The sequence below is a fragment of the Narcine bancroftii genome, chromosome 4 (assembly GCF_036971445.1).
Source record: "Narcine bancroftii isolate sNarBan1 chromosome 4, sNarBan1.hap1, whole genome shotgun sequence".
In the NCBI taxonomy this organism is placed as follows: Eukaryota; Metazoa; Chordata; class Chondrichthyes; order Torpediniformes; family Narcinidae; genus Narcine; species Narcine bancroftii.
The window spans coordinates 223,007,063-223,026,721 of NC_091472.1; the positions used below are offsets into that span (position 1 = coordinate 223,007,063).

General features: G+C 42.8%; 2 protein-coding genes and 1 long non-coding RNA gene across 3 annotated transcripts in view; 2 read left to right on the forward strand and 1 right to left on the reverse strand.

Moving 5' to 3' along the window:
- Positions 1–4,604, forward strand: part of pcnt (pericentrin) — a 239,082-nt gene extending 234,478 nt beyond the window's left edge. Inside the window, exons 52-53 of the mRNA XM_069934046.1 lie at positions 3,441–3,559; positions 4,360–4,604. Of these exons, the coding sequence (XP_069790147.1) occupies positions 3,441–3,559; positions 4,360–4,403 (163 nt within the window). The 3' untranslated portion in view covers positions 4,404–4,604. The remainder of the gene's footprint in view (positions 1–3,440; positions 3,560–4,359) is intronic.
- Positions 4,340–19,659, reverse strand: part of LOC138761625 (uncharacterized) — a 45,940-nt gene continuing 30,620 nt past the window's right edge. Inside the window, exon 3 of the long non-coding RNA XR_011356399.1 lies at positions 4,340–5,166. This is a non-coding gene — a long non-coding RNA (uncharacterized lncRNA). The remainder of the gene's footprint in view (positions 5,167–19,659) is intronic.
- The window catches only part of lss (lanosterol synthase (2,3-oxidosqualene-lanosterol cyclase)), an 83,105-nt gene continuing 76,697 nt past the window's right edge, over positions 13,252–19,659 (forward strand). Inside the window, exon 1 of the mRNA XM_069934045.1 lies at positions 13,252–13,386. Within this exon, the coding sequence (XP_069790146.1) occupies positions 13,319–13,386 (68 nt within the window). The 5' untranslated portion in view covers positions 13,252–13,318. The remainder of the gene's footprint in view (positions 13,387–19,659) is intronic.

Consider the following 19,659-nt stretch of genomic DNA (forward strand, 5'->3'; position numbering starts at 1 on the left):
TAGAAACAGTAGATGTTCTCTATAAACCTGACTCTGGGCACATGATGATCTTTTTGAGGGATAAGCACACTAGTCTATTAATTGCCATTCCTGATCCATTGGACCCCATATTAACCCCTCCATGCAGGGATTTCAACTGGTCTTTGGCCCTCAACAGCCACAGCAACTAGATTGCAAATAAACATTTAGCTGATAGTTCATTTAATCATGTCTCTGAGGCCAGGCTAGAAGACCACAGGCATTCTGATACTGCCTCCACGTCTGTGCTGCAAAGGTGCATCCCCAAACTATTCCAGTCTCTTCATCATGCAATGCACTAACGTGCTGGAAAAACTCAATGGGTCACGCAGCATCTCTGGGAAGTAAAGGGTGACCAAAGTTTCAGGCCTGAATCCTTCATCAAGCACCTTGAAGAAAGGCTCAGGCCCGAAACATTGGCTATCCTTTGCATCCTGTAATTGCTGAGTTTCCTACTGAGTTTCTCCAGAAATTCTGGGTATTGAACTACAATCCCAGCACCTACAGACTTTCCTGTTTAACTCTTGTCTCTTCCTAAATTTATCTGAATGAATGCCGCAATTAAAAGAAATTGAGATGAGAAGCAGCTTACCACTGGTTCGGCTTTCCTAGCTGTTTTTGTTTACTCTTGCTGGAATGGGAGGAAGTTATGTAATGTACCAATTAAAGAAAAGAAAATATACATATGAATGATTGAAATGTTAAGAGAAGTAAAGAATATGGTGAGCAATTCCTTTGAGTGGTTCAGTTGGGAAATTAATCTTTCCCATGGTAATTGCCCAAAACTGAACAGGGCTGCTCGAGTGCAAGGATCCTGGAAAGTAGCAGTACCCAGGGTATTGTCTTTATTAGCTGGTGCATAGAATGTAAAAGCAAGAAGCTTATGGTGCAACTTTATAAAACGTTGATGAAGCCGCACCTGTACAGTTCTGGTTGCCACACTACAGGAGAACTGTGATTCCACTGAGAATATGTTGAGCAGTTGTTACCTGAGATGGAACTTTTCCATTACAAGAGGACAGTGGATAGGCTGAGTTTGTTTCTCCTGGAGCAAAGGTGGAATGATGGGGAGACCTGAGTGAGCTGGTCAAAATTATGAGTGGCATAGGTGCCACTAGTCTAAAACTAGAGGGCATAGATTCATGGTGAAGAGAGAAGTTTTGAGGGAATCCAAGATTTATTCAGGATTCTGGAACACAATGCCTGATAGTGTAGGGAACCAGGTACTTTCAGGGTCTGAATCTTTGTCACTTAGAAGGCTATGGACCAAGAGCAGATAAATGGGACTAGTTTAGCTGGTTCAGTTCTTCATTAGTTGTCATGGAGGTGATGGGCAAAGGGTTTATTTTTGTGTTCTATGACTCCATTGTTGGTGTCATCTTTGAGTTGTTTTGTCATTTGTATCCATACTATGTATAAGATTAACGTTTTCATCATATCACAAAACTGGCCATAATTCTAAAGATGTTAAACTTTCACCTCCTGCTTTCTGTCTTTCTCTAGGCTTGAATAGGACTGTGATACTTGAGGTTTTCAAAGTTCAGATTTTTGTTGTCCGATTCTAAACATGATATCATGTACAACCCTGAGATACTTTTTCCTGCAGGCCAGGCAAAATTTCTATTTATCGGTAGTGCAAAAAACTGTACTGAAGATACATATACAAATGAGTGAAATGTAAAATAGAAGGAAGTACAAACAAACTGAGCAATACAGAAAATAAATATTTGATAATAAATAATGTGCAAAGTAAGAGTCCGTAAAAGGGTCCCTGATTGAATTTGAGGGGTAGCAATTGTTCCTGAACTAGGTGGTGCGAGTCTTGTGGCATCTATACCTCTTTCCTGATGGCAGCAGTGAAAACAGTATGTATGGTGGGTGATGTGGATGTCCAATGGGCCTCATCCAGAACCATGGAAATTCTGGAGGTTCATGACCAATACATCCACTGTTTAGATAACCTGTGTTTTAAGAACCCAGAATGTGGACCAACAGGTCCAGGGGACTTGCTCCCATTAGTTTCCCTGATACCTCACTGGAGAGATAGTGATGAACTTTTATACCTGAATTTTCTACAATTATTGGAATATTTTTTAGCATCCCCTACCATAAAGATAATCTGGCACTCCTCACTTCCATGAGAATATCCTCATCTCTTTTTCTTAGGGTCCTTTGCCTCTCTGTATATATTCTCACAGAGGTTCACACTGTTCAACAAGCAAAATATACATAGTCATACAGCACAGAACAGGCCCTTGAGCCCAATGCATTATTGGCCAACCCAAATGGAATTCTGAGCTAGTTCCATTTATCTGCATTTGGTCCTTCTATCTATATATCTGCCCTAATGACTTTTGAAAATTGTGATTGTGCCTACTTCTGTAGCATCCTCTAACAGCTAGTTCTGGATATGGACTACACTGAGTGAAAATTAAATCTCTCTCCTCTCCCCTTAAATCTTTGCCCTGTAGTTCTAGAATTGTCTGCCATGGAATAAAGACTAGGAGTATTCACTTTTCCCATCCCATCGTGATTGTAAATACCCCTGCAAGGTCGGACAAAGCTACCTGTACTCTAGAAAATAAAGCTTTTCCAACTTCTCCCTAGAACTCGAGCCCTCCAGTCCAGGCAATTTCCTGATGAATCTCCTCTGCACCTCTTCCAATCTATTGATATCATTCCCACAGCTGGGCAACCAGAAATGCACAACGTATTCCCATGTCATGTCTCATCAACATCTTGTACAGCTGTATTATGATGTCCCAATTGTGGAACTCAGTACGCAGCCCAATGAATGCAAGCAATGCATACACCAGCTTTTCCACTTTGAAAACATGCATCACCACTTTTATGGAACTTAAAAGTAAACTCTTGGTTTACTCTCTTAATCTACTCTCTCCCTTGTTTATTTCTTTTAAATTCTGATATAAAAGATAACCCTGCATCACTGGCATAATTTGAAAATTGGTACAAGTGGCATTAAAATAGTACCTTGAAAATGGTTCTCACATTGGGATGGTAGAACTTATGGTCACCTTAGTTCTATTAATCATTTCAAATGTGTTTTGTTACTTGAGATCTAGTTTGTAGTGAATTGTTCACATTTACATGAATGCCTGTGCTCTTTCTTAATCTTTTACCAATGATCTTATCTGAGTCTAGTTGCATGATGTTACAGTGTTAGCCTGGGAGTGATAGTGCCAATAGAAATGGAGGATCTGGAACCCCTCCAGTGATTTGAAGTACCTGCTCTAGGTGATCCATATTTACTTCATGGAAGGACACAGTCAACTGTTACCCATAGACCATGAGCCTTATTCAAGGCCTTTGAAGTGTTTTCACACTGAAAATTAAAGGATGATAAGGTTATATTCTGCAAGTTCATGCAGGGTGTTAGTGACACCTCCCCTTTATTTACACAGATCTTATTTCTCACTCGAAGGAGCTCAGGGCCAATCAGGCCTCTCAAGCAATCAAGATCCAGAACGCTCACTGACTGAATATATACAGAGACTTGAGGCAATCCAACAGCGACTTGGAGGTACTGTCAAATGCTTTTCTTCTTAGACCCCCCCCCGGTTTGAAATTGATGTGTTTACATTTCCCTGTGTTCTGAGGTGACTGAGGTGACCAGTGTGAGTTTGGCAGACTGTCGTGGGTGGGGCAGATGTTTGACGAGACAGGTGGGTGGGTAGCACAGAAAACCACTTACATGGGTGTTTGAGTGCTGCTAAAACATTCAAGACTCTCGTGAAATTCCAGGTGGTCCTTTATTTTGATCAGTATTGGACCAGAGTTTCCCACAAGATGATAGGAAAATTATGTTTTCACAACGCTTTGAACCTTCTCTGTTCTGGTCATCTCATTGGCATGCTGAAAGCACAGATAAGAGTGTAGGTTTTCAGAAAATGTGGTCAAGCTGAGTATAATGGTAATCACATTAGCCTGGTTTGTTAATCCCACCAGCACTCTTGGTTAGTTTTGAGTGGACAGTGTTGGTGATATCTCGTCTGGTTATTTTCCTTTTCATTGATTTCTCCCTTTTGGGGGTACTGACTTTCATATTCATTTTTCAAAATAAGCCAAGGCTTTGAGCTTGGGGTGTTTACATGATTGATTTTTGTGACTGATGTGGTGGTTCTTTGAGAAACTCAAAGCGTGAATGTTTGATATTGACTAGTAATGGGGAATGCTGGCACATCTGTCTCTTACCATCTTCTGACTCTATTCCTCCTCTCATTGCTCTTCTCCATGATACTTCTGTTCATTCATGTACTTAAAGTTCACATTAAATTCTCAGTGCAATCTTTCTTACACGGTTTTAACTCTTTTCATTTCTAGGAGCATCTCCAGGATCACCCCAATGTAGAAGCAGCATGAAATAAGTGGACCCTGCTTCAAAATTGCTCCTTAATGTTTAAAAACGATGGTTGAAATTGTGTGCATCTTTATCGATCCTTATTATGATCAGGGAGTAATCTGCACACTGTTTAAGCACAGGAGAATCTTGTATTTAAAATAAGCAGATGAATTCTGCAGTTTTTGCAAATAAATAGGATGTTTATGTCTCCCTATGATGAAAAATTCTACTGTCCAATCAGGCTGGGTGAGTTTATTCCCATTGAATTGCTGTGTTTTGGTGTGAGTGATTATTTGAATGTGTGGGTTTATGCTTGCTTTTCTAGAAAAATGTTTGAAGGTAATTTCTACCAATGGTCTGTGTGTCATGTGCATATGACATTGGAGGAAACAATATTTTTTAAAAGGTTATTTTTGTAAATGTTGGCTTATTGTTCTTTGCATAAAAAAGAAAGTTTACATTGATAAGTGTGGAAAACAAGTTATTTGTCTGTATTAGCACATTTATGCATGACCAGTCTTTCACCAGTTCTTGTAGAAGTGAAGTTCTTTAAGTTGAATTGTCAGCCTTTTAGGATTCTCTTCCAAAACTCTTAAATATCATTATCTCAAATCTTCAGCTAATCGAGGAGTCAACTGTGCCCCAGAGCGCAACACACCATCTGCTGACTGTTGCCAGCATTGGCTGATATATTTCAGTTCTATGTGGAGTATTTTGTTTTTGTCATTCCTTTTCACCATCCCAAATAGAAACTCTGCTGCCACTCTTCTAAAGCCTCGACATCCTTCCTGAAATGGAGCAACCAGAATTACACATTAATCCAAATGCATCCAAAACAAAGTTTTAGGTAGCTGGAACGTGACTTTCTGACTCTTACAAGATTCAAGATTCTTTTATTGCCTTTTAATAGAACATGTGTAATATTACACAAAATTCCATTTAGTCTGCCATAAAGCAAAGATTCACCATGAGCAGAAATTGCCCGGGCTCCCCTTACAGTCAGAGAAAGTGAAGCAGAGTCCCTTCAGAGTCAGTGCGTGACCATGGATTCACCTCCACTCACGTAGCCCCTGCAGCAACACAGAGTCCATTCGGCTGTCTGAGATCCAGATCCAAACCTCCAACACGACCAGGAAGCTTCTGTGCCAAACTCACCTCGGGAGTCCCTCCCGCCCACTGCACCATTTCCCATCCCGGTTCTGATACCTGATACATCTTCATTCAGTCTCCAGCAGTCCATAGCCTGTGTGGATTCTTTGCCTTGAGTCATTAACAGCCCATTCTGCTGCAGTGGTCACCATCCCATAGGGTAAACTCCACTGCTTATCCTTCTCAAACAGGAGGTATTCTCCCCATTTTCTGGTGCCCTGCATCAGTTCTCTGCGAAGGTGAAATGTTGAGAGTACAGAGTCTGTATGCTTCTGTCATGATAAAAGACAAGGCTATCAGGCAGAGGGAACCTTGATTTTTGAGGGATATTGGGGATCTGATTTGGAAGAAGAGAGGTATGTAGCAGATATAGGCAACATGGAACAAATGAAGTACTTGAGGAGTATAAAAAATGCAAGAAAAACCTCAAGAAAGAAATCAGGAGGCTAAGAGAAGACATGAGGTCACTTTGGCAGACAATGTGAAGGAAAATCCTAAAAGTTTCTATAGGTATATTAGAAGCAAAAGGATAGTAAGGGATACAATTAGTTTCCTTGAAGATCAGAGTGGTCAGCATTGTATGGAGACAAAAGAGATGGGGGAGATCTTAAATGTTTTTTTTTCCATCAGTATTCACTCATGTAACAGGCACAGAGTTGTGGGAAGTAAGGAAAACAAGCAGTGAGGTCATGGAATCTATACAGATTAAAGAGGAGGAAGTGTTTGCTGTCTTAAAGCAAATAAGGTGGATAAATCCCCAGGGCCTGACAATATATTCCCTCGTACATTGAGGGTGAGGGAGGCTGGTGCAGAAATTGCAGGGGCTCTGACAGAAATATTTAAAATGTCCTTAGCCACAGGTGTGGTGCCAGAGGATTGGAGGGTAGCTCACGTTGTTCCACTGCTTAAAAAAGGCTCTGAATGTAACACTGGAAATTATAGGCCGGTGAAACTGACGTCAGTAGTAGGTAAATTATTGGAAGGTGTTCCAAGAGATCAGATAGATAATTATTTGGATAGCCAGAAACTGATTAGGAATAGTCACATGGATTTGTTCCTGGTAGGTCGTATTTAAACAATCTTTTTCAAGGAGGTTACCAGGAAAGTTGATGAAGGAAAGGCAGTGGATGTTGTCTTCATGGACAAGGTCCCACATGGGAGGTTAGTCAGGAAGGTTCAGATGCTAGGTATTCATGGTGAAGTAGTGAATTAGGTTCGACAATGGCTGGACAGGTGAAGCCAGTCAGTAGTGGTGGATGATTGCTTCATAGACCGCAGGCCTAAGACTCGTGGTGTGCCTCAGGGATCAGTGCTGGGACCATTGTTGTTTTAATGTTTCATCTATATCAATGGTAATGTGGTAAATTGGATCAGCAAGTTTGCAAATGACATTAAGATTGGAGGCAAAGAAGGTTTTCAAAGCTTGCTGAGGGATCTGGACCAGCTGGAAAAATGGGCCTAAAAATGGCAGATGGAATTTAATGCAGACAAGTGTGAAGTGTTGCATTTTGGAAGGACATTCACAGTTAATGGTAGGGCACTGAAGTGTGCAGTAGAACAGAGGGATCTAGGAATGCAGATACAAAATTCACTGAAAGTGGCGTCACAGGTGGATAGGGTTGTAAAGAGAGCTTTTGGCATATTGGCCTCATAAAGCAAAATATTGAGTATAGTATTTGGGATATGGTATATGGTAAAGTTGCATAAAACATTAGTGAGGCCAAATTTGGAGTATTGTGTGCAGTTTTGGTCACCTAACTATAGGAAATATATCAATAAGATAGAAAGAGTGCTGAGAAGATTTAATGGGATGTTGCCTGGACTTCAGGAACTGAGTTACAAAGGTTAAACAGATTAGGACTTTATTCCTTGGAGTGTAGAAGAATGAGGGGAGATTTGATAGAAGTATTTAAAATTATGAGGGGGATATAGACAGAGGGTAGATGAGATCAAACCAGAGGGCATGGGTTTAGGTGGGAACATGAGGGGGAACTTCTTCACACCGAGAGTGGTGGGAGTGTGGAATGGGTTTCCAGCTGAAGAAGTGAATATGGACTCAATTTTAACATTGAAGAGAAATTTGGACAGGTCCATGAATGGGACATGTATGGATGACTAAGGACTGGGTGCAGGAGTGTGGGACTAGGCAAAGAAAATGGTTCAGCACAGATTAGAACAGCCAAAGGTGCCTTTTTCTATGTTGTAATGGTCTATGTTAGCCCGGAGTCTGTAACCTGCTGGACACAGACGTCATCATCTTGGGCTCAAACTCCACAGTCGCAAGATTTTAAAATAAAACACTGTTGGCTCCTTTCACAGGCCGTATAAAGCCTGTACAGACCTGTTGGTAGTAAGTTTAGGCAGTGGAATCCTGCAGAGGAGCACTTTGTCTCTGCTGCCCACTCTTGCAGATTTACATCAGCACCATCATTTTTTTGTGCCCCAACCAATCAAGCATACAACCTAAGCAGTTTGAGGGGAAAGGCCCAGTTGTCGTGATCCATATGTGTGCCAACAACGTAGGTAAAACCAGGAAAGAGGTTCTGCTAAGGGAATTTGAGGAGCTAAGGACCAAATCAGAAAGCGGAACCAAAAGTTGTAATCTCTGGATTACTACCCGAGTGACATGCAAATTGAAACAGAGTCCAGAAGATTAGAGTTAAATACCTAGATCAAGGATAGGTGTGGGAGAAGTTGGTTCCAATTTATGGGAAATTGGCACCAGTTTTGGTGAAGAAAGGAACTGTTAAAAGGCGATGGGCTCCACCTAAATGGTGATGGGATCTGGATCCTGTTGAATTGCATAACTAGGACTGTGGTCAGGGCTTTAAACTAAATAGGAGGGCGGTGGTTTCAACAGATTGGAGAGGAATGGATGAAGTAAAAGAGAACAGTGTGGAAAAAGTAAAAGCAAACGTCAAAAAAGAGAAAACTAAGAGTAAGGGGCTAAAACTCAAGTGCAAAAGAGGCAAAACTCATTTTTACACTTGCATCCCACTAAATCAGCCATTCAGTATCCCAGGATAGGAATGGCGTTTTTGCACTTCACAGCTGACCACTCTTAACTGTGACATTAAACGTGTTCACAGTTGCAAGGAGCTATCCTTGGGGTTAGGACTGTTTTTCCTTCTACTGGTGACATCATGATGCATCTAGTGATGGTGGACCTGCCCTAAATCCTGATCATTGTATTTGATCAAAATTAATCATGGTGAATTATATCATAATTAAGCTTTATGTACAGCACAGTATGAGCCCTTCAGCCCCTATTGTGTTGTGCAGACCTATATAAACCTTTATAAGTGCTAGCAATAGCAGATCATTTTTAAACAGTGTGGGAAAGTTGGTTACGCTATCGCGTACAATTTATACAGTGTGGGAAAGTTGGTAGCGCTACCATGCAGTTTAAACACCGTGTTCATCACTGACTGCACCAAAGCAGCAGGGAAGAAATCCAAATTTAGATTTAGACCTACATACAGCATGGTAACAGTCCATTTTGACCCATGAGTCCATGCCGCCCAATTTACACCCAATTAATTTATATGTTTCAAATGGAGGGCAAAAACAAAACCCCTGGGGAAAACCCACGCAGACATGGGGAGAACATACAAACTCTGAACAGACTGTGTGGGATTGAAACCCTGGTCCTGATCACAGGCGCTGTAACTGCATTGCACTAACCACTACGCCAACCACGTCATTGAAAATTCATTTTCTGCATTTGTGACATGTTAGACTTCATAGTTTTGTATGCTTCTAGTAGACTTAAAATATGACAGAAAAATCACAAAAATAGTTTATATCTTAAAAAAAACAGTATATGATAGAAAATTTGCAAATTGTTTTTTGTGATCAGCAACTCAAGATCCATAAAATACATCCAAAAGCATTCAGGAAGCAAAATCTTTGTTGTCCAGTGCTATCAATGCAACACCTTGCACTTGTCCAAGTTACATTCCTTGGCAATTTTTCCCAGTTCATTTAGATCTTGATGTAATCTTATATATGCTCTTTCACTGTCCACTATACTACCAATTTTGGTGTCATTTACAAGCTTATTAACCATGTTAACTCTATTGTTTCTGAGCTGTTGAGATGGAGGAGACAAAAGCCATCAGACCTTTCAAAAGGTCTTGTATGTGTTACAGGTCAACTGTTTTAATGGTTTTTTAAAAAATCACACACGTACAATGTAAAATGCACGCAACCGATTGGTACTTTGGTAAAGAAAACACTCCAATTAAATTCCCCAGTACAGAGAGAAGTAATATTGTTCAAGTTTCAAATCATTTGATTGCACAAGTATAACCCAACGAAACAACATTCTCCGTTTCTTGGTGGAAAACATGCACAGACAAGCAATACATATACAGGACAAATATTCATATGTAAAAATAAACAAATATAGTAGAGTCTCTGATGGATAGTGTGAGCAGTACCTTTCTTTGCTCATTCAGAATTCTCACTGCCTGTAGGAAGAAGCTGTTCCTCAGCCTGGTAGTGCTGACTCTGATCCTCCTGTATCTCTTTCCCCAACAGGAGTAGCTGAAAGATTCTGTGTACATGGTGGAAGGGGTCCTCAATGATTTTGTGTGCCCTCTTCAGGCAATGAGTCCAGTAGATCACGTGGATGGTGGGGACATCCAGTGATCCTGTTACTCTTATGGTCCTGAAGATTGACCTTTGATCCAATGCTCTATAACAACCTTACCACACATTGATGGAGCTGGACAGGGCACTCTCAATAGAGCTCTTGAAGCAAGGTGACATGATGGTGGCCTGTAGCCTTGCCCTCTTCTGTCTTCTCAGGAAGTGATGTCGCTGTTGCACCTTCCAGTCAAGTGAGATTCAAGATTCCTTTTTTATTTTTTTTAAATTTTCATATTGTAATTAATAATTAATAAAGTATAAATATACAACAAAAAAATTAAATTTAAAAGAATTTCCATCTCTCCCTTCCTAAACCCCCCCCCCACCCCCAAATAACTTTATGGTAATATAAAGTAAAGAAAAAGAGAAAAGCTTCATGGATTGCTTGGAGGGTCTCAAGGAGCAAGAGGAACATTACTACATATTTCTACCTAAAATTTGTACATATGGACTCCAAATTATCAAAAAATACATCATATTTATTTCTCAAATTGTATGTAATTTTCTCCAAGGAGATACAATTTTGAATTTCTGCATTCCATCTTCCCATACTCAAATGTGAATCTGATTTCCAGGTAACTGCAAAACATTTCCCTGCCACCACTAATGCTATTTTAACAAATTTTATTTGGTATATTGATAATTTCAAATTAGGTCTTGTTCCTTCTATATTCCCCAATAGGAATACATCTGGGTTTTGTGGAAATACAATCCCTGTAATTTGTTCTAAAAAATTCTCTAAGTCCACCCAAAAAAGTCTTACCTTGGGACATAACCAAGTTGAATGTAAGAATGTTCCAATCTCCTCACCCAATCTATAACATTGATCTGATAAATCTGATTTCACTCTATTAAATTTTTGTGGTGTCAGATATAGCTGGTGTAAAAAATTATATTGAACTAATCTATATCTTACATTAATAGTATTTGCCATACAATCTCAACAGAGATCGTACCATCTCTGCTCATCAATTGTAATATTTAAATCCAACTTCCACCTTTGTCTAGATTTATGAATTCCATGTTTAGGAGTTCCCGTTTGTAATAAAAGATACATTGCAGAAGTTTCTTAGTATTTCCCCTCCTAATGAGAGTTTCCACCTCACTACAAGTAGATAACAGAATCACTGGACCTAACTTTTCCCTTTTCAAACATCAATTGGCCTTGTTCATAATTATCTTTAAAATTTTTAATGCTTTTACTAAGCCAAATATTTAAAAAATTTACCCTTTGAAAAAAGTATAAGACAATTTTGAATCAATTTTATCATTTATCTTATTCCAAACATCAATGAAATGTTTCATTAATGGTGTTTCTTTAACACCAACAATTAATTTTGAATCCCATTTATATATAAATTCTCTGTTGATCTTCAACTATTTTATCCAATTCTATTTTAACCCACCCCAGTTTTTCTATTTCTTCAAAAAAGTAGTGAGAAATCTCATTTGACCTATTTGATAATAATTCTTAAAACAGTGGTTCTCAAACATACCACTTTAAGTAATTCCTTTGCTGTCAGTGCTCAATGATTATTAGTAAGGGACTGCTTAAGATAGTATGTGAGTGGGAAGGGAAGGTTGAGAATCACTGCTCTAGACTGTGGTCCTTCCCCACAGCACCCTCATGTTGGCTGTTCTAAGCCTCATTGCATCCCTCAGCACGTACTCCTGCAGCCTGGAATGCGCCAGACAACAATATTCCCTCATTGACGTTTCTGTGTACTAGAAGACCAACAGGTTTGGGGCAGACCAAAGTGCACCTTTCACTGAGTTGATGGTCTTCCAGCAGTTTTGGATATCTGACTCTGTGCGTCCCTGGAAACAGCCTGTAGATCTGAGAGTCATCTGTCATGATGCTATTAGGGATGAACCATGACACTGCGAATCTGTATTGAGCAAAGAGGTAGACGACTAACTCCACTCCACCACAGTAATCTTAATGTCAACATGCATGGTGGGTGATGTACCTGTTATTCAGGAAGGATGTGACTGAGAGCTTATCATTAGCCAGCCCAGTCCTAGTGATTGTTTGTGAGCCCTGATGATGACTAGCATTCCACCAGGTGACCTGGAGGGTCAGCTCAAGAAACAATCCCGCCTGGTCCAATGATACTTCCTTTACCAGCTCACCACTGCCTGATGGCCTTGTGCTCAAAGGTGTTGGTCTGAAATAACTTTTCCATGAAAGATAGGTCGTGCTGCAAAGTCCAACCGACTGGCCCATTGCGCGGCAAAGGGGCCAGGCCTATCCTTTGCAACACCTGGGACAAGTACCACTAGTGGCATTTGCCCAGCAGATCGGCAGGCCGCTGCCTTGCCCCGAGCAGATACCAATACCCCCCTCCCCCCTCCAGCAGGCTCCCCAACCCAGGCAGGTCTGCAGGTCCTCCCCGCAGACCCCCCCCCCCATCCGTTTCTCTCTCTCCCCCCTTCCCCTCCCCCCTTCCCCCCCTCCCCCCCATCCGTTTCTCTCTCTCTCTCTCCTCTCTCCCCCCTTCCCTCCCTCCCCCCCCATCCGTTTCTCTCTCTCTCTCCCCCCCTTCCCCTCCCCCTTCCCTCCCTCCCCCCCCATCCGTTTCTCTCTCTCTCTCCCCCCTTCCCCTCCCTCCCCCATCCGTTTCTCTCTCTCCTCTCTCCCCCCTTCCCCTCCCTCCCTCCCCCCGTCTCTCTCTCCCTCCACGCCACGGTGCGTTTCCGTCGGTGGAACCGTCTCCATTAAACACCTGGTGCTGCAGTTAAAGCTCAGTAACTTTGCTGCAGAACGGCAGCTGTGGACTGCGTGACCTGCCGGCATCTACAGGCTTTGTTCGCTCCGTGGCCGCCATTCCTCGGCTAGAGCTTGCGAACAACAGAGAGCCTTTTCCCGGCCGCGGTGCATGCTGGTGAGAGTGGCCGCCATGCTGGACCGGCTGTAGGCTGCGAAGCACACGCGGGTTACACGACCAACCCACCCGCGCGCAGGAGCTCTGGACCATTTGAAATCCCGTTTGGTAATTGCCCCACCCACACCTGAGTGACACAAGGTATTCTCCCGCCCTCCCTCGTTGATTGGCTGTCCCCGAGCGCAGTGTGGCCTCTTTCATCATCAATTGGTCGACGCTCGGCGAGCTCGGATTGGCCCTTGAGCCTCGCCTCATGGGTCAGCTGACGCTACGCGGTCCAGCAGTTTGGAAGCGCAAGACGATGGCGACGGGGGAACAGTGGTGAGTTTTCAGCTGGCCGTCAGGTTCCCGGTACCGTCTCCTGCGGCCTCGGCCCTTTCCCCCCCCTCCTCCTGCCGTGCCACCGCTGACAGAAGCCGCTCGGCAAGCGAGGAGCTTTCTGCGGATGCTGGAATCTTCAGCAAACACTGAGGCGGGTCAGGCAACTTCGGCACTTGAAGAACGGGAAAGAAGCCGAGGAGGGGTCAAGAGACAGGAGAGCCACCGACCCTTGGCCCATCCCCATCTTATTTCCCCCTTCATTGAAGTAAAATCACTCCTTTCTACTTTGGCTTCTTTAACGCGCCCTGACCGAAAACGTTAACCATTTCCCTCTGTGGATGTTGCCTTAATCTGTTCCTCCAAAAGCCCATGGTCTGCTTTTTGCAGAGCCTATTGGATGGAGTTGTGAGCAAAAGGTCGGGAAAAGGGGAGGGGGGGGGGGTGATGATGATCCAGGGTATGAAGCACAAGAAATTGCCAGAAACTGCACAAGGAGGTATGAAATGGACAGGTTTTGATGCTATGCCAACTAATTGCTTTCCATGGTATCCTGGGATTGATCCACTTTAATATGCTCTTATTGTTCTAACACTTGCTGTTTCTCATTGCCATAATACTCCCTCCACATCTCCAGCCTTCACATCCTTCTCAGTGAATGCTGTGAGAAGTATGCATTTGACACCTCTGTCATATCCCCCAGTCCATGCATGAATTTTCCCATTGGTTCCTGAGGAGACCTATTTCCTTTGTTAAACCTCCTGCATTCAATGTATATACAGTAAAATTCCCCGGTATCCTGAATTCAAACAACTGACAACATGACCAACTGGCAAAAAAAGGAAATAAGTAAAATTAAAATGAATGAAATAAGGATTATGACATGGCAAATAGTGAAACTTGGTTGCAGGAGGGGCAGCTCTGGCAGCTCAATGTTTTGGGCTTCTGTTGCTTCAGATGTGATTGGAGGGGGGCATAAAAGGGGAGGGAGTTGCATAGCTTGTCAGGGAAAATGTCACTGCTGTTCTCAGGCAGTGCAGATCAGGGGGCTTGTCTACTGAGACCATATGGGTGGAGCTGAGGAATGGGAAAGGTAATGACCACAATAGTCAACAAGAATTGGAGGAGCAAATCTGGAGAGAGATGCAGGAAATAAAGTTGTGATAGTAGGAGATTTTTAACTTTCCAATATTGACTGGGACTCCTATACTGTAAAAGAGCTGGATGGCTTGGAGTTTGTCACGTGTTCAAGAAAGTTTTCTAAATCAAAATCTAGAAGTACCAACTAGAGAGGGTGCAATACTCGATCTTCTATTAGAGAACAAGACAGGACAGGTGACAGAGGTATGTGTTGGGGAAATTTGGGGTCCAGTGATCATAATGACATTAGTTTCAAGTTGATTATAGAGAAGGACAGATCTGAACCTCAGGTTGAGATTCTACATTGAAGAAAGTCCAATTCTGAGGAAATTAGAAAAAAATCTAGAATGCATGGATTGGGATAAATTGATTTTGGGCAAGGATGTGTGCAGTAAATGGAGGAAATTCAGAGTTGAAATTTTGAGAATACAGAGTTTGTATGTTCCTGTCAGGATTAAAGGCAAGGTTTGCAGGCATAGGGAACCTTGATTTTATTGGGGATCTGCTGAGGAAGAAGAGAAAGAGGTGTATAGCAGGTTTAGGCAACTCAGAGTAAATTATATGCTTGAGGAATCTAAAAATGCAACTAAAACCTCAAGAGAGGAATCAGGAAGGTTAAAAGTCAGCATGAGGTTGCTTTGGCAGACAATGTGAAGAAAAATCCTAAGGGTTCCTTCTTCTTTGGCTTGGCTTCGCGGACGAAGATTTATGGAGGGGGTAAAAAGTCCACGTCAGCTGCAGGCTCGTTTGTGGCTGACAAGTCCGATGCGGGACAGGCAGACACGGTTGCAGCGGTTGCAGGGGAAAATTGGTTGGTTGGGGTTGGGTGTTGGGTTTTTCCTCCTTTGCCTTTTGTCAGTGAGGTGGGCTCTGCGGTCTTCTTCAAAGGAGGTTGCTGCCTGCCAAACTGTGAGGCGCCAAGATGCACGGTTTGAGGCGTTATCAGCCCACTGGCGGTGGTCAATGTGGCAGGCACCAAGAGATTTCTTTAGGCAGTCCTTGTACCTTTTCTTTGGTGCACCTCTGTCACGGTGGCCAGTGGAGAGCTCGCCATATAACATGATCTTGGGAAGGCGATGGTCCTCCATTCTGGAGACGTGACCCATCCAGCGCAGCTGGATCTTCAGCAGCGTGGACTCAATGCTGTCGACCTCTGCCATCTCGAGTACTTCGCGTTAGGGATGAAAGCGCTCCAATGGATGTTGAGGATGGAGCGGAGACAATGCTGGTGGAAGCGTTCTAGGAGCCGTAGGTGGTGCCGGTAGAGGACCCATGATTCGGAGCCGAACAGGAGTGTGGGTATGACAACGGCTCTGTATACGCTTATCTTTGTGAGGTTTTTCAGTTGGTTGTTTTTCCAGACTCTTTTGTGTAGTCTTCCAAAGGCGCTATTTGCCTTGGCGAGTCTGTTGTCTATCTCATTGTCGATCCTTGCATCTGATGAAATGGTGCAGCCGAGATAGGTAAACTGGTTGACCGTTTTGAGTTTTGTGTGCCCGATGGAGATGTGGGGGGGCTGGTAGTCATGGTGGGGAGCTGGCTGATGGAGGACCTCAGTTTTCTTCAGGCTGACTTCCAGGCCAAACATTTTGGCAGTTTCCGCAAAGCAGGACGTCAAGCGCTGAAGAGCTGGCTCTGAATGGGCAACTAAAGCGGCATCATCTGCAAAGAGTAGTTCACGGACAAGTTTCTCTTGTGTCTTGGTGTGAGCTTGCAGGCGCCTCAGATTGAAGAGACTGCCATCCGTGCGGTACCGGATGTAAACAGCGTCTTCATTGTTGGGGTCTTTCATGGCTTGGTTCAGCATCATGCTGAAGAAGATTGAAAAGAGGGTTGGTGCGAGAACACAGCCTTGCTTCACGCCATTGTTAATGGAGAAGGGTTCAGAGAGCTCATTGCTGTATCTGACCCGACCTTGTTGGTTTTCGTGCAGTTGGATAATCATGTTGAGGAACTTTGGGGGACATCCGATGCGCTCTAGTATTTGCCAAAGCCCTTTCCTGCTCACGGTGTCGAAGGCTTTGGTGAGGTCAACAAAGGTGATGTAGAGTCCTTTGTTTTGTTCTCTGCACTTTTCTTGGAGCTGTCTGAGGGCAAAGACCATGTCAGTGGTTCCTCTGTTTGCGCGAAAGCCGCACTGTGATTCTGGGAGAATATTCTCGGCGACACTAGGTATTATTCTATTTAGTAGAACCCTAGCGAAGATTTTGCCTGCAATGGAGAGCAACGTGATTCCCCTGTAGTTTGAGCAGTCTGATTTCTCGCCTTTGTTTTTGTACAGGGTGATGATGGTGGCATCACGAAGATCCTGAGGCAGTTTACCTTGGTCCCAACAAAGCCTGAAAAACTCATGCAGTTTGGCATGCAGAGTTTTGCCGCCAGCCTTCCAGACTTCTGGGGGGATTCCATCCATACCTGCTGCTTTGCCACTTTTCAGTTGTTCACTTTTCAGTTAAGGGTTCCTACAGGTATATTAAGAGCAAAAGGATAATCAGAGACAAAATTCATCCCCTTGAAGATCAGAGTGGTCGGTTATGTATCCAAAAGTGGTGGAGGAGATCCTAAAGAAAATTTTCATCAGAATTCACTCAGGAAACTGGCACAGCTGTGGGAAGTAAGGAAAACAAGCAGTGAGGTCGTGGAACATACAGATTAAAGAAAAGGAAGTGCTTGAAGTCTTAAAACAAATAAAGGTGGATAAATCCCCAGGGCCTGATGTGATATTCCCTTGGGCCTTGAGGGAGGTTAGTGTGGAAATGGCAGTGGTTCTGGCAGAAATATTTATAATGTCCTTCGCCACAGGTGTGCCGGAGGGTTGGAGGGGAACTCCCCTTGTTCCTTTGTTTAACAAAGGGTCCAAAAGTAACCATGGAAATTATAGGCCAGTGAGCCTGAGGCCAGTATTAGTTAAATTATTGGAGGGTGTTCTAAGAGATTGGATATAAAATTATTTGGATAACCAGAAACTGTCAACGTTGCTTTGTGTGTGCAAGGTCATGTTTAACCAATCTAAGAATTTTTAGAAAAGTTGCCAGGAAAGTTGACGAAGGAAAGGCTGTAAAGCCTTTGACAAAGACCCTCGTAGGAACTAATCAGGAATGTTCAGAAGCTAGGTGAAGTAGTAAACTGGATTTGACAATGACTGGATGGGAGAAGCCGGAGAGTAGAGGTGGATAATTGCTTCTCAGACTGGAGGCCTGTGACTAGTGGTGTGCCTCTGGGATCGGTGCTGGGACTATTGTTGTTTGTCATCTGTATTAATGATCTGGATGATAATGTGGTAAATAGGTCAGCAAATTTGCAGATGACATTAAGATTGGAGGTGTTGTGGACAGGAATGAAGGTTTTCAAAGCTTGCAGAGGAATCCAGAACAGCTGGAAAAATGGGCAGAAAAATAGCAGATGGAATTTAATCCAGACAAGTGTGATGTGTTGCATTTTGGAAGGACAAAGGAAAAGGACATAAACGCTAAAAGATAGAGCACTGAGGAGTGTAGTAGAACAGAGGGATCTGGGAATACAAATAAATAATTCCCTGAAAGTTGCGTCATAGGTGGATAGGGTTGTAAAGAGATCTTTTGGCATATTGGCCTTCAGAAATCAAAGTATTAAGTGTAGGATTTGGGATGCTATATCAAAGTTGTATAAGACATTGGTGAGGTCAAATTTGGAGTTTTGTGTGCAGTTTTGGTCACCTAACTACAGGAAAGATATCAATAAGATGGAAAGAGTGCAGAGAAGATTTACTAGGATAATTTCAGGAACTGAGTTATAGGGAAAGGTTAAACAAGTTAGGACTTTATTCTCTGGAGTGTCGAAGAATGAGGGGAGATATGATAGAGATATTTAAAATTATGAGGGAGATAGAGTAAATAAAGGCTTTTTTCCACTGAGGGTTGTTGAGCTATAAACAAGAGGACATCTTCCTCTTTTGTGAGCCTTGGTATGCCTGGAATTTCTGCATCCCAGTCCATTAAGCTGTCAGACTTGCACTTCCCTTGATCAGGTGACCATGATTACAACGTCTTGCGTGTTGATCCATCCTGCGAGCCTCCTCGGGTTAAGGTAAAAGCGGTTAGCCCTACTTCCCTTCATGCTGCCCTTTCCAACTCTTCACACTGGACTTGCCTGCACAAATTTTTCCATAAGTCGACCCTCTCTACCTGCTGTATTGTTATTAAGGGTCACACCAACTGCCTCACTAGATTAAACCCTCCATAGTAGCACGAGGCTTCATACAATGTGGTGGAGCTTCAACTGGATGGAGTGTGGCACCAGAACTTGAAAGTAACCATGATGACATGAGGTGTGAATCGGCCAGAACTGACTGGCAAAGTACACTTGAAGCATGGAGAAACTTCAAAAAACCATATTCCTGTTTATCAAAAGAATAAACAGAAGGAGCCTCAACTGTGGCTATCGAGATAAATCAGGGATAACATTAAAACCAAAGAAGGGGCAGATAAATTGGCTCGGAAGAGCAGCATACTCGAGAGCGGAGAGAAATTTCTAATTCATCAGGGGAAGACAAAGGGTCTAATTGGGGGGAGGAAGGGAAATACGAGAGATAACTCACAGGGAGCATAAAAACTGACTGCAAAACCTCCGACAGGTATATACAAAACCTCCTACGGGTATATACAGTAAAGACACAGAGGCCAGTTCAAGCAAATGTTGGTCCCTTGCAGTCGGGGATTTATTATGGGGAGCAAGGAAATGATAGATCGATTGAATAAATCCTTTGGTTCTGTCTTCAAAGACGATTATAGAGAAGGAATTGATGGAAATTATCATTCATGAAATTGAGGTAAATTGATGGCATTGAAATCCCCAGGACGCAATAGTCTATCCCAGAGTACTTAAGGAGGTGAAAAACAATGCTGGCGATACTCAGCAAGTCAAACAGTGTCCTTTATATAGCAAATATAAAGATACATATCCAACTTTTTGGGCTACAGCCCTTCGTCAAGGTTTGGAAAAATGTCAGCAGGCATCTTAACAAAAAGATGGGGTGGGGGGGAGTAGGACAAATTGTGTACTTGATATGGTAAAGATACATAACCAAGATTTCAGGCTTGAGTTGAGCCCTTCATCAAGGTATCAAGTTGGCCTTTATTGAGAGAGGTTTTGAATCTA